General features: G+C 50.6%; 2 protein-coding genes and 1 long non-coding RNA gene across 5 annotated transcripts; 1 reads left to right on the plus strand and 2 right to left on the minus strand.

The window, feature by feature from the left end:
* Positions 1–18: 18 nt before the first annotated feature.
* CUEDC2 (CUE domain containing 2) lies at positions 19–7,623 on the minus strand. Of its 3 annotated transcripts, none has more exons than XM_055299991.1 (9): positions 7,486–7,623; positions 1,904–1,990; positions 1,413–1,556; positions 1,258–1,319; positions 1,042–1,169; positions 774–956; positions 580–641; positions 438–498; positions 19–354 (listed from the first exon to the last, which is right to left on the minus strand). In XM_055299991.1, the coding sequence occupies exons 2-9, from the start codon at positions 1,975–1,977 to the stop codon at positions 208–210; spliced, it is 861 nt and encodes a 286-aa protein (XP_055155966.1). In that variant the 5' UTR covers positions 1,978–1,990; positions 7,486–7,623; the 3' UTR covers positions 19–207. The 3 variants fall into 3 exon arrangements, with proteins under 3 accessions (XP_055155966.1, XP_055155964.1, XP_055155965.1); XM_055299989.1 differs by having other exon boundaries at positions 765–956; XM_055299990.1 differs by having other exon boundaries at positions 765–956; positions 1,904–1,987; positions 7,486–7,619.
* Positions 7,624–9,946: 2,323 nt separating this feature from the next.
* LOC129493601 (uncharacterized) lies at positions 9,947–10,840 on the plus strand. The gene is made up of 2 exons (XR_008661170.1): positions 9,947–9,980; positions 10,739–10,840. It is a non-coding gene; the product is annotated as an uncharacterized LOC129493601 (long non-coding RNA).
* Positions 10,841–13,906: 3,066 nt separating this feature from the next.
* On the minus strand, positions 13,907–16,547 carry CUNH10orf95 (chromosome unknown C10orf95 homolog). The gene is made up of 2 exons (XM_055345961.1): positions 15,312–16,547; positions 13,907–15,157 (listed from the first exon to the last, which is right to left on the minus strand). Exon 2 carries the CDS (start codon positions 15,136–15,138, stop codon positions 14,479–14,481), a length of 660 nt encoding a protein of 219 aa, XP_055201936.1. The 5' UTR covers positions 15,139–15,157; positions 15,312–16,547; the 3' UTR covers positions 13,907–14,478.
* Positions 16,548–19,760: the final 3,213 nt, after the last annotated feature.

Below are 19,760 nucleotides of genomic sequence, written 5' to 3' on the forward strand. Positions count from 1 at the left end.
CCAGAATGCACTCACACCTTCCTGGGGCCACCTTTACTATGCCCGTGGGCAGCTCCAAGAGGAGGTCAACACTGTGGGGCAAGAAATTGGAAAGCAGAGTGGAGAAGGGGGACAGGAGTTAGGGCGGGCCCTGTGTGGGGGGTGTAGGGCTCCTGCATCCCTCTGGGATCTGAGCCTAGAAGGCTCCGGCAGAGTCTGGTGAATGCCTTAGTGGAAGCGGTACTTTCTGGCTGGCTTGAGGTTGATGTATGTGGCCTTCATCTCCTCGGCCTCAGGATTCCGCACATCTTTGAATCGCTCCCCTTTGGTGCTTACTACTTGGTTGTCGATGTACCGGATCAGCTTCTTGGGGGCCTGTCAGGCAATTGGGTAGTGAGCAGCAGAAACCAGGTAACAGTCCACCCGCTCCACACCTCTAGCAGCCATAACCCTCTCACCTCCCTGGGAGCCATGGGCCGATGAATCTTCTGATCCTCTGCACTATCCACCATCATGTACCTGCCAAAAACTGGCTGGGTGAAGCTCCTGCCACCCTGGGAAGACCCTCTAAGGGTCTAGCCCAGCCCAGCCCAGACTCACTTCTGCAGGATGAAGGACTTCAGTTCATCCTTTTGGGGGCCTCTGAGTCGCCTGGGCAGGTCCTGCAGAGAAGGGAAGCCTAGTCTAAACCCTAGGGCACCAGCAGAAGCAGACAGGGATAGGCTAGGGGCAGGGGCTTAACACTAAGGTGGAAAAGGTGATTTGGGTTGAGGGGGATGTCTCGCAGAGGATACCTGGTTGGGGCCATCCCAGGCTGGAGGCCCCTCCTCCTTCCCCTCTACAAGCATCTGCACGGCTTCTTCCAAATCTCCTCGAGCTTTGGCCAGCACCCACTGGGCCTGCTCCACTGAACAGGTAGGGAACACCTCCAGGAGTACATCCACCCCCGGCAGCAGCTCCTCCTGAGCACCAGCTGCCTGTGGGCATAGATGTTGACAAGAAGCAGTACTTCCTTCTTTCCTGGCCCCTAACTCTCTCACCAGTACCCTCCTCTACCAGTACCTCATCCTGGGTGTCTCCAGCAGCAGTAGAAGCCCTAGTCTCTTCTTTGAGCTTTTCAGGCCGTTGCAGGGGCTCTGGGGAGATGGGTACCTGACCTTGGACCTCAGAGCCCTGTGGTTGCAGGTTCTCTTAAGGAAGCAGATTGAGTATCAGGTTTGCCAGGGCTTTGGGGGGTGGGTGTTATGAATCATCCAAGTGCCCAGTCCCCAAACTCACCTTTGTTCCTGGCACCACTCAACTGCCCTGAGAGCTTCTGCATCATGTCCCCTATTGTACCCCTGAAAAGACAAAGTGATTAAGAGGACAACTCTGCCCACCTTCCACAATCAGCCAGTCCTCCACCCCCTCTTTGCCCCCCAGCCAGCTCCCACCTTGGGATGTGAGCAAAGCCAGGCACATAGGCCTCCATCATCTCAGTGAAAGCCTCCATATCGAAGTTCTCTTCTGATGGTCCAGAGGGGCCCAGATCCTCCAGGACCCCAAGCACATAGGAGAAGATGACCTCATCCAAGCCGCTGCAGGAAGGGGACAAAACAAGCCCTGGGTAGGACACCAGTACTTCCAGCACCCCCACTTAGCCTGAGACTCAAGTTCTCAGCTTCACTGGGTCAATGAGCCAGACTTCAAGCCTTGAAGCCAGAAAGTAACCCACCCTGCCACAGAGCTTTGGTTTCCCATCTGTCCAGCAAGGTGACAGAGACAGGTTAAGATGTAAGGCCATACCAGCAAATCAGAATCAGCTCTTTTCCACCTTAGGATTAGAACTGAGGGCTTCCCACATTAGTCTGCCCAGGGCCCCATATGCTGCCTATCAGCTCCAACCCTGACACTAGCATGATCTTTCTAGGAGAGCTGCTTCTACCTGAGGTCAGCCTCTGGGAGGTGCGTCTGGACGAAGGCAAGGAGGGCTGCACTGACAATCCTCTCCAGCTCCATGCTCTCTCCTCTTCTGGAAGGAGAGAAGATGTAGGTTTGTCAGGCCCTCTTCTGTCTGCCCCTACCCACTAAGGCCCAGGGGCAGCCAGTTCCTCCCTTGTGTCCTGCTGTGGAAAACACTTGTTGATGTTGTCCATAGCTTCCAACTCTGCAGCCTTCCCCTGCTCCTTCAAGCAGAGCTACAGCCCCCTCCCTGCCCATCTTTCCACCTCCTTTAGCCTGAGAGGGCTCTGTCCTGTCTCAGGAGAAGGCCTCCACAGTGGTCCCCTCTCCCTTCCCCCAACCTCTCCCATCTCGCCGCCACCCCATTCGCAAGCAGCAGGCCCAGACCCTCTGGCAAGAAGCCAAGGTCTTGGGGTCACATGCCTCCTGGCTGAGGAATCCCATCATTGAGAGGGTCACTTGGCCCTCAGGTTCAACCACAAGGGGCCCATTGTCCAGCCACCCCAAGAAGCAGGCCTCAGGACCAAGCACAGCCTTCCCTCGGCCAGAATGGGCCGCCCACCCACTGCACAAAGGGGCTTTTCTGGATATGGGGCTCTGATGGAAGGGGAAGTCTTTCAGAAATTCTCTCTTCCTGCCCAATCCAGCAGCTTGGAGCTATCTACAAGGCACTTTCCATCCTTCTTCCCAAAGCCAATGGAGCCCTACAAGATCTGGCCTTTGCCTGCCTCTCCACCCTCATCACTCATTCCACTCCTGCCTCACCAGTCTCTTTGCTAGTCCTCAAACTTCCCCAGCTTCTTCCTGTCTTCTCCAATATCCACATGGTTCATCCCCTCACCTCCTCTTATGCTCTGCTCAAATGTTTCCTTCTGAGAGAGACCTTCCCTGACTAACCTACCAAAAATAGGTATTTCTTATACTCCTAATCTCTTACCCTGCTTTATTTTCTATATAGTACTTACTACAGCTTAATGTTATTTTATGTTTGCCTATTGTCTCACCTCCCTCATAGACTGTAAGCTCTAAAGTGCAGGGGGACTTTATCTTATTCATTGGTGTAACCCCAGCACCAAAATGCTTGTACTTAGTAGATGTTCAATAAATACTCATTGGCCTATCTCATTCCTATCTACATGCTTTTGACTCTCAACGGTCTATATGTGGGAGTCAGGAACACAAAGATGGTAATGAATGGCTCCACTCCCACAGGTCCAAATGTCAGCTCATCATCCCACTCAGAAGTCTCAGAGGTATCTCAAATTCCACCTACCCTACAGTCATAATATTTTCATGATCGGTGTACATGCCCCCTCCTATTTCACCCGACCACTCACTCAGCAGCCAAACCTGAAACTTTGGAATTACCCTTGATTTCACCCTCTTTCAACCCCATCTCTGCACTCAGCCAATCCAATCCTGTCGATTCTATTCCCTTATTAGTCTCCTTTCTATACATTCTCCCCAGCTCATCTGGCTTCTGCTCCAATATCTCTACCAAAATTTCTCAGTCCAAGGTCATGAGTTACTTTTTTAGGTTTTGGTCTAATTAGGTTGAACTATATAAGCGTGCCAATACGGCCTGGTTTTGTTCTACAGGAAGGAAGGAAGGGACAGAGGGAAGGAGGAAAAGAAGGAAAGAAGAAAAAGAGAGAAAAGGCTATTTCTTATGGTTTCACCTAATATTTGCCTTTTCAAGCAGTATCAGTGTTGGCTTCTGAGGCATCACACTCTCTTTCTCCAACCATCTCTTCCTGGGCTCCCTTCCCTGTCCCCCTCTCTTCTGCCAGCAGGAAAGCTCAGGCTCAAAGCTGTTCTTCCTTTCTCCTTGCTCTGCACCCCATCTCTAATCTGGGCCCACATCTTTATGAACCAACTCTATGTCACTAATCCCCAAATCCTCTAGCACAGTACCCTCCTCTGAGCTACACATTTGCATACCTTCCTCACTGACACCTCCATGTGGGTGACTTAATATGTCCCAAACTGACATTCTTCCAACTTCTTTGCTCCTCCAAGGCTGTCATCAGTAAATGCACGTGCACCTACCCAGCTGTTCTCCCTGCAAGTCTGAGAATTATCCTGACAGCATCCTATCCCTTCCAGGCCTTCCCACATCCAGTCACCAAACCCTGACCATCACCTTTCAACCCATGTGCTTCTCTCCATCTCTCCTCCCATTCTGCTCCACTTCTTGCCTTCACTGCCAGAGCCTCCTAACCCTTCCCCTTACTACCATCTTTCCCCCAAGAACCTATTCTTTATAAAGATCATGATTACATTATCTGTACAAAAATCATGTTTTTCCTACTTAAAATCTATCACTGACTTCCCCCTTCCCTTCTGATTAGCCCAGATTATTTTTGTGCCCTTCAGTTCCTTACCCCTGCATCTCTCCAGCCTCACCGTGTACCACATCCTCCCTGGATCACTCCCCTCCACCCTGGCTTTCTTTCAGTTTGCCAACATTCAAGCTCTTTCATGGCAACGGCCCTTGCACAAATTGTTTCCCTTGCCTGGACAACCTTCCACCTCCACCCCTTCACTTGTCTAACACCTTCTCACTTGTAGGGTCTCAATTTACAATTTTCTTCCCCAAGGGACACTGCCCTTGACCCTTGAGAATTGCTTTGGTCCCCTCCATCTTACACCCTCCTTGCGGACTGTGCTTTCACTTATTTCACAGTACCTTTCATAGCTATAATTAAGCAATTATTTGGGCAATGTTTAATGTTTCTTCTAGTTGTTTCATGAGGACAGGGACTACACTCCTGGCTTGTTCACTCGGTATCGCGTGAAGTAGGATACTCAGCAAATAGTTACTCCTCGCTTTACAAATGAACTGAAGCTCTGTGAGTATAATGATTTGTCCAACATCACTTGGCTGGGCTGTGGTAGTTAAGATTTAAATCCAGGTCACCTAGCTGAGTGTATATTCCAAGGGATGGGGGGGCTCTCAAGACTCAAGCGGGTTGAGACAGAGCTACAATCTATGATCACAGTTCCTCAGTCCCCTGAGTAGCAATATAGTGTTGCTATGACAGCACAGGAGTCATTTTGAACAGCAAGACTAAGAAGCCCTAGCTTATTGTGTGTGTGTGGGGAGATGGCTGCCTCTTGCTCCAGACCCTAGCATGGGCCCTGGAGAGGAGCAGAACTGCTCAGGGCAGCCTGGGTGGCTCAGCAGTTTAGTGCCGCCTTCAGCCGGGGGCCTGATCCTGGAGACCCGGGATCAAGTCCCACAACAGGCTCAAGTCCCACATTAGGCTCCCTGCATGGAGCCTGCTTCTCCCTCTGCCTGTGTCTCTGTCTCTCATGAATAAATAAAATGAGTAAAATCTTTAAAAAAAAAAAAAAACTGCTCAGACCAGGCATGCCAGATACTATTATGCAGTTCCCCCAAGAGGTCAGCCCTCTACAGAGACCTACACCCAGCCCGTTTTTTTTTTTTTTTAATTTTTATTTATTTATGAGAGTCACACACAGAGAGAGAGGCAGAGACACAGGCAGAGGGAGAAACAGGCTCCATGCAGGGAGCCAGACGTGGGACTCGATCCTGGGTCTCCAGGATCGCGCCCTGGGCCAAAGACAGGCACTAAACCGCTGTGCCATCCAGGGATCCCATAGCCGGGGTTATATCAAATCCTGGCTGCTGTCAGTTGCCTGGAAACCTCTGCTGGGACAAACGTTGCTGCAAGAAAATCTAGTTTCTAGGGAGGAAGTGTTCAGGGATGTGTTTGATGCCTCTTGGTTTCTAATCAAGGTCTGAGGGCCAGGGAGTTATTGGGAAACTCCTTAGTTTCTCCTTCTTTGCTCCCCCAAAGAAAGTCTTCCTCCCCTAAGCTTTTGCTTTAGCTTGTCTCCTAAGGCAACACACCCCCCCCTTCTATTCTGGGGCTGCCCAAATTTTACCCAGCCTTTAAAGCTTGCTGTGCACTTCTTTCTTTCTTTTACCTTTCTCCATCCCTCTAGCCTTCCTCAGCATTGCTTTCCTGCCCAGAGGCTTCTTATTACTAATATTTCTCCTCCACAGTCCCCGAGTTAGGGAAGCTGGAGCCTAAGCAGCCAGCCTTCTCCAGGGTAAGAACATGGTTTTCATGAGACTTTCCAAATTCTGGATGTAGTCTACAAAGCTCCATTACTTCCTTGAGGCTCAAATCAGGGCTTACTGGTTAGTGGTGTCCATGGAATGTGATTGTCATCCTGTCATGAGTCCTGTTTAAATACCTCTGATAGGGACACCTGGGTGGCTCAGAGGTTGAGCATCTGCCTTTGGCTCAGGGCATGATCCCAGAATCCAGGGATGGAGTCCCACATCGGGCTCCCTGCATGGAGTCTGCTTCTCTCTCTGCCTGTGTCTCTGCCTCTCACTGTGTGTCTCTCGTGAAATAAATAAAATCTTTAAAAATAAATAAATACCTCTGATAATGGTAATAATAGTTCTATGTATTTTATAGCTATTAACTCACCCAATCCTCACAATAACCCTAAAATATAGATACTAATATTATTATACTAACCCATTTTACCCAAAAAGAAATGGAGACACCGAAAGGTTAAGTAACTTGCCCAAGGTCACACAGTAAGTTAATGGCACATTTACATCTAAGCAGTCTGGCTTCAGGACCCTCCCTTACTGGTAACCACTAGGCTACACCACCTCTCATGAAGTAAACGATATAGTTCAGGCCCATGTGCCGATCCTCCTATCTTGCCTAGCTGGCCCACCTGCCTGCCTCAGGATCCTTGCTTACACCCTTCTCCCCCACTCAGAAAGTCTTTCCCTCTGCCTCATTCTGCAGGACTTACTTTCTCCCTGTAGCCAACGCTGGCTACCCCACCCTCACTGCCCCCAGGTGGCCTGAGAGCTCTCCAGGACCAGGCACAACCTTGGACTCTCCCATGCCCAAAACAGACCCTCTGGAAAAATTTAAGTGAGGCTCGGGGAAGGAGCACCGTTGTTCCCTTGGGGGTGGGGAGGTGCTCAAGGTGGAGAGAAAGCAGAAGGCCATGTGAGGAGTCCTGGGAAGCAGTGTGGGCATTCAGAGGGTCTAGCACGTAGGTCTTCACTGCTTTCTCAGCCGCTATGAAGCCCAGCTCCTGGGGCCCTCTAGTCCCATAACACGGGTTCCAGAGGACATCATTGCCCCTGTTCTCCAAGTCAAGTCTTAGAGGCGCCAAGGACACTGAGGGCTACAAGGGATTCTGGCATCCAAAGTCAGGCGGGAGCACAAACGGGGATAGTGGGGTGCACAGGAAGTGGGACCGCGGTCTTGGTCCACCCCTGAAGCGGAGCTCTCACAACAAGCTAGCGGGGTACCCATAAGGGTCCGGAACAGTGGGCCCGGGGGAGCCGGGATGCGGCTGCAGCCCTGGGGAAACAGAACTAGAGAGGCCTGAGGAAGCTGGGATGTGCCTTGATACAGGCCAGGGCGAGAATCAGAGATGGGGGGCCGAGGGGCCCCAGGGAGTGCCATGGGGACACACACAGGACCGGTACCCTGGGTTAGCAGCGTTCTCCGCGACTCTCCTAGCCCTGGGCCGGGGGCCGGAGGGGAAAATCACCTGCTCCGACGGGCGCCGCCTGCGACTTGTCCCGCGCGGTGCAGCTCTCATCCCCCAGCCCCACCAACGAGATCAAAGGCGAGGCCCAGAGCGGTTCTCTTTCAGAAGCGCTGTGGTAGCCATTTTTAAGAAGGGCAAGTGCCCACAACCGGGCGGGGTTTCTGGGCCCGCGCTCGTTTGTCTCGGGGTTTTGGACAGGCTCCCGCAGCGGCCATGTTTGTTGCGGGTTGGGAGGAATTCGGCGTGGGTCCCGCCAGTGGGTGGAGTCTCAACGGCTGACCGTAACCCCGCCTGGTTCCTTATCAGCTGCGAAAGACCGAGAACCTTTCTTCCCGAGAACCATTGTCTTCCCGTCCGCCTTCCTTGCCCCCAAATCTCCGCCCTCAAGTCCTGTAGCTTCCTCCTCACTCCCTGTCTCTGCGGTCTTTCCACAGACCTGGCTCCCTGATTGGATCTGGTGGCCCCTACACCCAGAATCCGGTGCTCTTCCCAAATCCCAGTGTCTCTCCCCCTTTAAGTCCAGTCTAGGCTCGAGGTCCATCATCCAGTCAACTTTTTAGGTGATGACTTCCCCACCATACCTGTCCCCTTTGCCTTCCCTTAACAGTGATGTCTCCCCCAAGATTAGTGTGGGTTATGCCGTCTGGGTCTTGGGACTGAGGAGCCTCTTTTGGGTAGGGGTAGAGGGGAGCAGATGCTGGGGCGGGGAAGGGGCGGTCGACCTGAGCCCAAATCCAGGACAGTCTAAAGACCATGCCTACACCCAAGACCTTCATGCCGGTGTTGGCAGGACCTCTCATTTAGGACAAGACCATTGACTTCCAGGACCCAGCAAGGCCTCATCTGCTTCTTTCTGTTCCTGCTGCCTCCGCTTCCAGGTGCCATCCTCTGAGGAGACCCACAGCCATTCCTTCCCAGGACTCCCGCTGGGGGTCAGAAAGGAAAGAGTTCTCTTCCAGGGTGAGCTAGCCCATCCCCAATCAGCAGGGATGAGCCTCTCATAAGGTGCTGGCTACTCAGCGACTGTCCTTGCCTTCAGGAGCTCATGGTCCAAGGTAGAAAGTCCCATCCTCTCTTATTCCCTAAGGGCTGAGGTAGTGCCAAAATATGGAGAAAGCGGGGTTCACTGCTCCCTCTTCCCTTGCTGCAGGCTTCCACCTCCCCCCACCAGGGTCCTGGCCTCAAAGAGCAGAACATTCACGGCTGGAGGGAAGAGGGCAGGAAAGGGGAGGAAGGAAGGAGGGAGCGCGTTTGGCGCGTTTGGCATCGCGTCTCCCATAAAAACACCGCCGCTGCCAGCCTGGCGCTGCTAGGGTTAATGAGAGGTGGAGAGACAGCAACTTTGAACTCTGGCTAGGCTGGCCCCTGGGAAGGGGGGTGATGGGCAGTTCCATCAGCCCCAGCCTCTACCAGCCTTTTAAAGGCTTGGCCATCCCTCCCTCCACCCCCTCCCTGCCACCCCATCTCCTCCCGCTTCATTGCACAATGCTGATGACTCTTCTCTCCCTACCACCCCCATTACGGGAACTTTCAGGTTTCCTCAGTAGAGCTGTCCCTAATTCTGGCCCGAGATCCCTGCAGCCATCCCTGTGTGCCTTTCCCCCACCCCTCTGGCCTGTTTCTTGGCTGGCAGTGGATGTCGCTAGATATCATCAGAAAGAACTTCCAGAGCTTTGGGAGAAGGATGATGGGAAAGACCTCTTAGGGGGAGCCCTTTGATTCCTAGTTCAAATCCGGAAGGGTCCCAATTCTGTGCAGCAGGGGTTTGGTTCTGGGGTCAGAGGACAGAAGGCAGGCAGAGGAAAGGGACTGCCACCGACACGAGGATACACATAAACTGTAAGGAAGGGGCTCAGGGACATTTGTCCTGCTAGGCATTCCACAGCTGGCTGGACCTCAAGCCCCTGATTTTCTGTCCCCTCAGGTCTCAGTCTCTCCATCCCCAAGATGGGAACAGACTCCACCTGCCCTTCGGGTGCTGCTAGAAGCTACATGGGGTGAAGGAAGGTGACATAATGACCCCTCTTTTCCCATCCCCTCAAGTGGGTTTTGCAGCCTAGGCCACCTCCGCTGAAGGGAAAAGCTAGAAGCCTATGCTGAAGCTTCGCCTAGCACATCAATTCCCCATCTTCCAACCCCAGAATGAGGAATTGGGCTTGAATTAGGCATAAAGGGCTGATTTCCCAGGCCTTAAGGGCAGTGATAAAGCCCAGCTGGCTGGTCTCAACAGGTGGGAGGGACTCAGAGACTGAGGTGAGGAAGGGGACACTTCAAAAGGATGGGGAGAAGGGAGGGGGTCCCTGCTCTTGCTTGAGGTCAGAAAGGGCTCTCTGGGCAAGGTGCCCAGCCCTCCCACACCTTCCTCCTTTCTCAGAAGAGCCAGGATGGGGCGGGGGTGGGAGTTGGCTGGGGCAGGGAGGGGGCCTATTTAAGGAGCATTCTCTAAGAGCATCACTGCAGATCCAGCCTTAGGAGCAAGAGAGGAGGCTTCATGGGTAAGTGTGGGCCCTTGCTCACAACTCAAGCAGGGTGGGGGTAGGGTGGCTCCTGAGCTTGCAGGCTTGCCTTTCCCTCTCCAGGGATAGGCTGCAGCTCTGCCTGGTGAAGGGGAAGAGCACCCATCCCTCAGTTTAACTCTCCAGAAGTGAAAGTGTGTTTCAGGGAATTTGGGGGATTCATATTTTAGGGGTCCCCTTTGGCTCAGGAAGCCTCCCAGTTTCCTGAGAGATGCCCTCCTCGGTGTACATATTCTGGCTCTCTCCCAGCCCCCAATTCCCCCTGGAGTACCTCTCCACTTCTGGCCCCACCACGAGCACATCTGGACAAGAAGTGATTCCACAGTACTCATGGAATCCCTGCCATGGCCCTGAGTCCTTCTCATATCCTGTATCAATCTTATTGGAATTTAGAAAGCCCTTGCCCCTTTCCCTGGGGATGAGCCCTGTTTTTCAGCTGTAAGCTCAGACCCTCTCTGGGATAGGAGGAATCTTGAGATCACAGGTTCCTCCTCTGACCCACCATGAGAATGGGAGGAATTCACAGAAGAGAACACAGGAGGGGAAGTATCAAGGCTGAGAGAACACTGGCCACCTGGCTCTGAGAACTGAATTCCATAGGCTGTGAGCTTGAGCAAACAGCCTAGGGACTCAGTTCTGGTGCCCGGCTGTGCTCTACCGTCAATATGGAGGCCATGGGGAAGCTGCTGGCTTGGGCTCACAGTATTCTAACCTTTTGCCATTTTGCTTTCCTCCAGGCACCAGCCAGATCTTTTAATAACTTCAACTTGAGCTACCCTTCTGCTCAAAGACCTCAATGGCTCCCCCAAGCCCCTTTGTCATTAAAGTCTTTCACTGTATGGCTTCCACTTAGCTTTCAAGCCGGAGATTCCCTTGCTCCTGTTCATAACCTGCCCTCTAATGAAACCCCCGTTGCTCCCTGCTCCTGCTGCTTTTACTCATGCTGAACCCTCCTCAGTTCTTCTTGGGACACCTCTTTCCCATCACTGTCTGTTGGGATCCTATACATCCTTCAAAGTCTCTCTCAGATGCCTCTTCAAATAAGCCTGCCTCAACTTCCCAACAGTGCAGATGATCTCCTGCAAATCTTCTATACTCCTCTCTAGAGGGGCTTGCTCATTCATGAGCTCCATAACATCTAGTCCAGTGTTTTGCACTTCATAGCTATTCAGTAAATATTGCTTGCATTTTGCTAAGTGTGGCTAGTGTATGAAGAGGCAGTTTGGCCTAAAAATTAAGATACAGATTTCCCAGATGCATTATCCATGTGGGACCTTGGCAAGCTGTCGTCCCTATAGGCCTCAGTTTCCTCCTCAGTAAATGGCAAAAATAATTATATGGACATCAAAGTTTTGTGAGGCTTAAATGATTTGATAGTTTCTGTTCAGGGCTTTTACATAGTACCTACACACAGTAAGTTCTCAGTTAAGTGTGTGAGTTTATTATGATTCTTATTATATTCCCTTAAATAGAATGTGAGTGAGCTACCCCACTGGGAGGTAGGATAAGGCTTAAAATTAGTCAGCCAGAGTTTATTGAGTGAATGGCTCCAGACCAGATGCCAGGGTCAGGTAAGGGTGGGGCAAAACCAGGAGGAGGCCAGAGTTTGGTGGCCCAAGCCCTGCTGAGATCCAGGAGTTCTGGATAACCTTGGATGAGTCACACTTTCTCTCTGGCCTTGGATTCCCAGCATAATGTAAATTGAGGGAATTGGACCAGGTGAACAGCAAAGTCCCTGGCAGGGGAGATGTTTTATGAGTTCTAAGCTTCTAAGGGTTAAGTTCAAATAAAAGATCAAAGAAGGAGGCACCTAGGCTCCCTGCAGGGCTCCCTTACATCCACAGGGCCTGGAGCAAGCACTGGGATTTGGAAAGATGTGTATGGCAGCATGCTGGACTGAGATGAGTTGCTGTACTTCCTTCAAAAAGCCTGTAATCAGGGGCCCTCTTCCCTTAGTGGGGCTGGGGGTAAATTGATGTGCAACCTATGGGCATTTCTAGGGCAGAAGTGGAAGCCCTGGGGAGAAATGTCTGTGAGCAATGCAGATTGTCAGAGATGGAGGAAGTTAAGAAACTTCAAGGTCTGAACCCAAGAGGAGAGAGAAGTAAGGAGATAACAAAACACACTTTATGTCACATGAAACTCAGGATTTAGATGAAACCTGCCTTGTTTCAAAAAAGGATTTGAGGGGGCAGCCCAGTGGCACAGTGGTTTGGCGCCGCCTGCAGTCCGGGGTGTAATCCTGGAGACCCAGGATCGAGTCCCACGTTGGGCTCCCTGCATGGAGCCTGCTTCTCTCTCTGCCTGTGTCTCTGCCTCTCTCTCTCTCTATGAATAAATAAATAAAATCTTAAAAATAAAAAAAAAGGATTTGAGGAGACTTACTGGCATGCAGATAGTTCTCCAAGATTAAAATTTAACACATAGACATAGCTATGTAATACATTTACTACTTTTTGACCCAGAGAGTCAATTTACTTTTTTTTTTTTTAAGATTTTATTTACTTGAGAGAGAGAGAGCAGGAGCAGTGGGGAAGGGCAGAAGGAGAGAGAATCTCAAGCAGACTCTCCACTGAGCAGGGAGCTGGATGCGGGCGGGGGGCATGATCCCAGGACCCCAGGGTCATGACCTGAGCTGAAGGCAGATGCCCTCTTAGTATTTTTATTTTTAGTTAGAAAGTATTTTAAACTTACAAAAATTTTGCAAATACTGCAAAGAAATCTTGCTTATCCTTCTTCCAGACTCACCGTTAACCTTTTGCCATTTTGCTTTCTCTACAGTCCTTATTCAAATCTTGCTACTTGTCCCATTAATGTCCTTCCTGACAGCTTTCAAATAAGAATCCAACACAGGATTATGGGTTGCATTTAGTTTTCATGTCTCTTAGTCTCCTTTGACCTGAAAGAGCTTTTCAGCCTTCCTTTGTCTTTCATGACATTGACATTTTTGAACAATAAAGACCACTGTGGTTGTCTGTTTACATTTATCTGAAGTTTCCTCATGATTATGTATTGCTGCTGAATTGATGTTGTGTTTTCTCAGTTTAATATATCATAAAGCACATGATGTCGACCTGTCTTTATGTTAAAGGAAAAAATTTTCAAGACACTCATTATTAGATGGTGAGAAAGACTTTATTCAAGAGGAACCACTGCAGTGCACTTCAAGTGTTGTCTATCAGTTTTCCCTACAATTCTACTAGGTTACTATTTTTTTTTTCGTTGTAATTAACAAATATCTTCTTGGAACATACTTCAAAACTATATAAACAGACAGTTTCTCATCAAACTTTTACCCGTTCATTTTAGTATCCATGAATGATTCTCACCAGGATCAATTATTACTGATTGGAGACAGATTTTCTGACCTCATTATTCCTCCTGCTGTGAGCAAGAGCTTTCCTTTCATATTTGTTTAATGTTAGGATGTACGTAATAGCTATTATTTTAATCAGTAGGTAGTAATAATCTGTTACTGTGATTTTTTTCTTTTTTTTTTTTTTTTTAAAGATTTTATTTATCTATTTGAGACAGGGAGAGCGCACGTGTAGGGGTAGGGGCAGAGGGAGAGGGAGAAGCAGGCTCCCCACTCGCTGAGCAGGGAGCATGATGCTGACCAGGGATCATGACCTGAGCCCAAGGCTCAGAAAGCCTAGTTACAAGACTAGAAAATGTCAGTTAAAGCCCTAAATCTATGTCTTAGGCATTCCTTCCTCAGCCACGCCTACCACCCATGCTACAACAAGAGCTTATGTCCTCAAGACTCTCTCCGTGGGTGGCAGGCCGCGGGACCTGGTGCACTGCCGGGCCTAGGTGCATGTCGTCCGGCACCCTGAAAAATAGCTGCTGGAGCAGGGAGCTCGGCCCAGCCCGGCGCAGCCCGTGCGGAGACAGGGAGGTAAGGCTCACATTATAGAGATGAGGAACATCCCATCCCCACCCCTTCAAACAGAAAAGTGATCTCGAAGCATACACTTGACTTCATTTATTTACTGTTCACTACAATCTGCCGAGAGGTGGGCCCTCCGCTTGGGGGAGGAGCTTGGGCAATTCGGGGAGCTCTGTGAGACGCAGGAGAGGGGAAGGGAAAGTGGGGGCTTGGTGCCGGGCAGGCTTCTAAGACCCGGAGGAGGAGGGACGGGCGAAACAAAGGGCCCACGCCCCTCTTCCAGCTCACACCCACGTTTCCCAAGTCCGAGTGGAAGGGAAGAGAAACAGGACACCCGCCCCGAGATGTTCTGGATCTCTTCTGGCCCTTCCCCCGCTATCCAGCAAAAACGCGAGGGAAATTAGGGAAGTGCAGCAGGTGGGCGGCGAGTAGGCTCGGTAAAAAACGAAAGCAAAAAGCGAGGTGACAGACAGGTGCACCGGCGCCGGCGCGCCGCGGAGGTCTCCCCACTAGCGGGCCGGGGGCGGCGGGCGCAGGGGAGAGGCGCGCGCGTGCTCACGGGGCCGGCCGCCGGGCCCTGCGGCGTCCTCAGCTCGGGCCTTTCCTCTCCCTCCGGCGGCCACACTCCGCCGCTTCCGCGGCCGGGCTGCTGTCGCCGCTGTCGCTGCTGGCGGGCGGCCGCAGCACGCGCCTCCGCACACGGTACTCGTGCTCGCGGACGCGCGGCGCGGCCTGAAGCAGGAACTGCCCGCCGCGGTAGGTGACGCGCACGTCGGTGCGCGGGTACGTGCCGTACACGCGCCGCAGCTCCCGGCGCACTAGGTCCGGCAGCTCGAGGCGCGGGTCCAGCGCGCGCTCCACGCGGCCCCAGCGCAGCTCGGCCTGCTGGCTGGCGCCCTCCGGCCACGGGGCCTCGCGCCGGGCAGCCGCGCTCCCCTCCGCCGCGGTCCCTCGTAGCGATGGCCCCAGGCAGCCTGGAGCGGGGAAACGCGGGCGCAGGGCCGCGGCGTAGGCCTGCGGGAAGGCCCACGAGGGCGGCGCGGCCGCCAGGGGCGCGCCTGGGCCGTGGAAGCAGTGGTATTCCCGCGGAGCCGGCCACTCACCTGCGATCAGGCCGGGGGGCCGGCTGCAGAAGCTGTGAGCGTGGATGGGGGGCAGCAGCAGAGGGCCAGTCAGGTAGGCATAGGGGAGGGGCTGCAGGGGAGGCCAGATGCCTTCCCCGGGCGCCAGGCTGCTGTAGGAGTACATGCTGGGAGCTGGTCCACACCTGCAGTGGGAGTGTGTGGGGACACCCTTTGTTCTACCTCCACTACCCATCCCTGGGGCCTTGTAACCCACAGTTCTGGTTCACAGCAGGAGCCCATGCACAGCGCCTGATGGTTTTGGGGAACTCTTCCTAAGGCTTTCACTTTCCATCTCACCTCTTGTCCCAGGGCTGGGCCGAACCCCAGGCTCTCAGTAGGCAGTAAGGACCCAAGGCCTGTTCAAGCCCTTAGCGGTGAAGTGTTCTTCCCAGGTGGTTCCCCAGTCGTCTCCTTCAGCCCAGGGGAGCTGGTCCCCAGCATTTGGGGGAGCCAGAGAGGTCCAGAGCAGACTCCTCACCACTTTTTAGTGGCACCGCTCTCCTCCATGCCGTGCCTCAGCCACTCCTCCCGGTTTCCAGGCAAAGGGAAACACATTTTGCTGGCCAGAAGCCAGCTAGTCTGTGTCTACGCTTGGTGACACTTCTGGTCATACCCACCTGCCCCAAATGGTGAGGCCTGTGCTTAGGGATGCCCTCACCACTACTTTACTGAGGATATCTTGGTGCCCTTTCCAATTAGCCACCTGTTCCCGGCACCCCATCCTCCCAGCCCTTCCAAATGTTCTAATATTTGAGTGAAGCTCCTACATTAGGCACTGAATCAAGTTACTTATGAGCATCTAACTTTAAGTTTGTATAAACCCTAGAAAGCAGGTACTAGTATTTTTTCCACTTTACATAGGAGGAAGCTGTTTGCCTCAGATTTGGTACATGCTAAGTGTATTCTATGACTAGGAAACACTCCCAGTATTGTAGGCTTATGTAGGTTAAGTATTTTGCTCAAACATACACATCTAGTTATGGTAAGAGCAAAATTCAGCCCTGTGTCTGTCTCAAGACTCATGATTGGTAATTAGCCTTATAGCCAATCCATCCTATAGAGTGTTACATAAGAACTAATTCTTAATAGCCATATGAAGAACACGATAATATTTTCATTTAATCAATAAGGAACCAGAGGCTCAGAGAAGTTAGGCCACTTTCCTAGGTTTACACAGTCTAGGTAGCACAGTGGGATTTGAACTCAGTCCAACTAAGGTGAAAGCCCAGAAGCTACTTGGGTGAAGCCAGATAGATTGCTTCATCCAGGTGTGGAGCCCTGGCTAAGCTTCAGTCCCCTCTGGCTGCAAGCTACAATCTTCCACCTCTCTCCTTCCCATTGGGGTGAGTAATAGTTGCTGGATGCTTAAAACTGATACCCGCTCAGGACGCCTGGATGGCTCAGTGGTTTAGCGCCTGCCTTCAGCCCAGGGCGTGATCCTGGAGTCCCAGGATCGAGTTCTGCATCAGGCTCCCTGCATGGAGCCTGCTTCTCCCTCTGCCTATGTCTCTGTGTGTGTGTGTGTGTGTGTGTGTGTGTCATGAATAAATAAATAAATCTTTAGAAAAGAATAAATAAAATCTTTTTTTAATGTTCTTTTTTTTTTTTTAAGATTTATTTATTTGTTCATTCAGAGAGAGCGAGAGAGAGGGACAGAGACACAGGCAGAGGGAGAAGCAGGCTCCATGCAGGAAGCCTGATGTGGGACTCGATCCCGGGTCTCCAGGATCACACCCCGGGCTGCAGGCGGCACTAAACCGCTGTGCCACCAGGGCTACCCAATAAATAAAATCTTAAAAAAAAAACAACAAAAACCTGATACTCTCTCCTAACTGCTTGGCTTCCAGGCCATCATACATTCCTTCCTTTTCACTTGATTCAAGCTGCATCACTAGTAACTCCCACAGGTTCTCCTTTCAGCATCCCTCAAAGTCCGGCTACCCTCTGGGAAGTTCCACACTCACCTTGATGATGTCACACTTTTATATTCCTGACTGAGCTCCTCTCCCAAGTCTTAACCTGAGTCATTGGCCTGGTGGAGATGGCTACTGGAACTGGTCTAGGGTATCTACTTAACACTCCACTCCCTGCCCCAGAGCTCCAAGAAGGAAGCCTCATCCTCTGTGCACTTTAGAAATTTGGGACGCCGGGGTGGCTCAGGGGTCGAACATCTGCCTTCGGCCCAGGGCGTGATCCTGGAGTCCCTGGATCGAATCCCACATCAGGCTCCCTGCGTGGAGCCTGCTATTCTCTCTGCTTGTGTATCTCCTTCTCTCTCTCTGTCTCTCATGAATAAATAAAGAAATAAAAAAAATAAAAAAAAACTGGTCCCAGGACTTTGTTGGGACAGGCCTCCACCACTAAGATGTCTACAACCTAATCCCTGCAAACCTATGAATACCTTATGTTACTTGGCAAGGGGAATTAAGGTTGTGAATTAGCTATCCTTAAAATGAACTTATCCTGGGGGGTCCCTGGGTGGCTCAGCGGTTGAGTGGCCTGCTTTGGCCCAGGGTGTAATCCTGGAGTCCTGGGATCGAATCCCACATCGGGCTCCCTGCATGGAGCCTGCTTCTCCCTCTGCCTGTGTCTCTGCCTCTCTCTCTCTGTGTCTCATGAAAAATGAATAAAATATTTTATATATTTTTTAAAATAAAATATTTAAAAAATAAAATGAAATTATTCCGGATTATCCAGCTAGACCCATTGTAATCACAGGGGTCCTTAAATGTGGGGAAGAAGGCAGGAGAGTCAGCGATGTTATGTGAGAGTGAACCAGATGATGCTAGTTTTAAAGACAGAAGGGGGTCATGAGCTAAGGAATGCAGGCAGCCTTTGGAAGCTGAAAAAGGCAAGGAAATGGATTCTTCCCTAGAGCCTCCAGAAAGGAACACAATTCTTCTCAATATCTTGATTTTCATTAATGAGGCAGACTTCTAACCTCCAGAACTGTGAGATAATAACTTTGTATTGTTTTAAGCCACTAAGTTTTTGGTAATTTGTTACAGTGCCGATAGGAAATTAATTTTACCTCCCCAATCCTATTTTTTTAAGATTTTATTTATTCATGAGAAACACAGAGAGGCAGAGACATAGGCAGAGGGAGAAGCAGGCTCCATGCAGGGAGCCCAATGTAGGACTCAATCCCAGTACCGCGGGATCATGCCCCAAGCCAAAGGCAGATGCCCAACCGCTGAGCCACCCAGGCATCCCCTCATTCCTATTTATAACTTTGCCCTCTCCAAATCCCAGCACTTGAGGAATGTCCAAGACTTCCTATAAACTGACCTCACCCTAGCCTGGAGCTCAATCTGGGCCCCATGGGACTGGCCCTTTCCTCCACCTGCTACCACATGAGGATCTAGTCTCACCTGGGTGGGAGGTGGGGAGCATGTGAGACCAAGCTCAAGTTGGAGGCTGGGAGAGTGAGAAACCTGTATTTTAATAATCGGTCCCTGTATGCTTGCTGAAGACCTCTGCTAGTCTGGGGGTGGTTCAGGTAAATTGGAAAAATAAAGACCAAACTATGAGTTTCTCAACATTCATCTTGACTCTAGTAACAGCTTCTAGAATTTTGGGGTCCCATACCTTATCTACTCAAAGTCGTTCTGGGGGAGTTGGCTCTAGTCTATCCTTAAAGTTAGGGGTGATTTATGGCTAGATCAATTGCACTGCCATTCCTCTGACAGGTGACTCAGTTGGTCAGTGGGAGCTAGGTCCAGGACTTTGTTCTTTTGGGATAGAAGGAATTGCTTTCTTTCCCCTGGACAGAAATCTGAAAAAATGCAGTCTGGGTGGAGAGGTGAAAGCCTGTTTGAACGTGGAGCCACAAAAGAAGTGAAACCAAGGGACAGAAAGAGAAGTCCCAATGACCTCATTTGAACCCTGGACTTCAAAGTGACATAAGCCAATAAATTCTTTTTTTCCCCTCCAGTTTTATTGAGATATAATTGACATACCCCACTGTATAGGTTTATGGTATACAGCAAATGATTTGACTTATGAATATTGTGAAGTGATTACCATATTTCGTTAATTTCCATAATCTTATAGATAAAAAAAATTTTCCCATATAACTCTTAGGATCTACTTTCCTAACAGCTTTCAGATATACCATGCAGCATACAGCAGTGTTAACTATAATCATCAAGTTATACATTATGTACTTAGTATTCCTAGAACTTTACCTTTCGACTACCTTCATCCAATGCCTCCTCCTCCCACCCATTCCCCCAATAAATTCCTTTCTTGCTTAATCTGGTTTGAATGGGTCTTTTTTTTTTTTCATTTCACACATCAGTTGTGTTTACTTTATATAAATTTAACTACAGAAGACATAAGGAAATAGACTTTTATATTTTTTAAGATTTTATTTATTCATGAGACACACACACACACACACACACACACACACACACACAGAGGCAGAGATACAGGCAGAGGGAGAAGCAGGCTCCATGCAAGGAGCCCGATGCAGGACTCAATCCCGGACTCTGGGATCGCACCCTGAGCCAAAGGCAGACGCTCAACCACTGAGCCACCCAGGTGTCTCTAGACTTTTATTTTTAATTACAAAGCACCATCACCTGAGTCCTTAGAAAATTGAAAGTTTAGGTTATTACACTGTGGAGTGGAGTCTTCTGTTGTTTGCATCACCAATACACCTTGAGTGTTTTTCCTAGCATTTTAGGAAAATTTTCCAAAATGCAGCAACCTGTGAAATTTTTGATCAGTGAACTCCATGAT

This window comes from Nyctereutes procyonoides, unplaced genomic scaffold, assembly GCF_905146905.1.
Source record: "Nyctereutes procyonoides isolate TBG_1078 unplaced genomic scaffold, NYPRO_anot_genome, whole genome shotgun sequence".
Taxonomy (NCBI): Eukaryota; Metazoa; Chordata; class Mammalia; order Carnivora; family Canidae; genus Nyctereutes; species Nyctereutes procyonoides.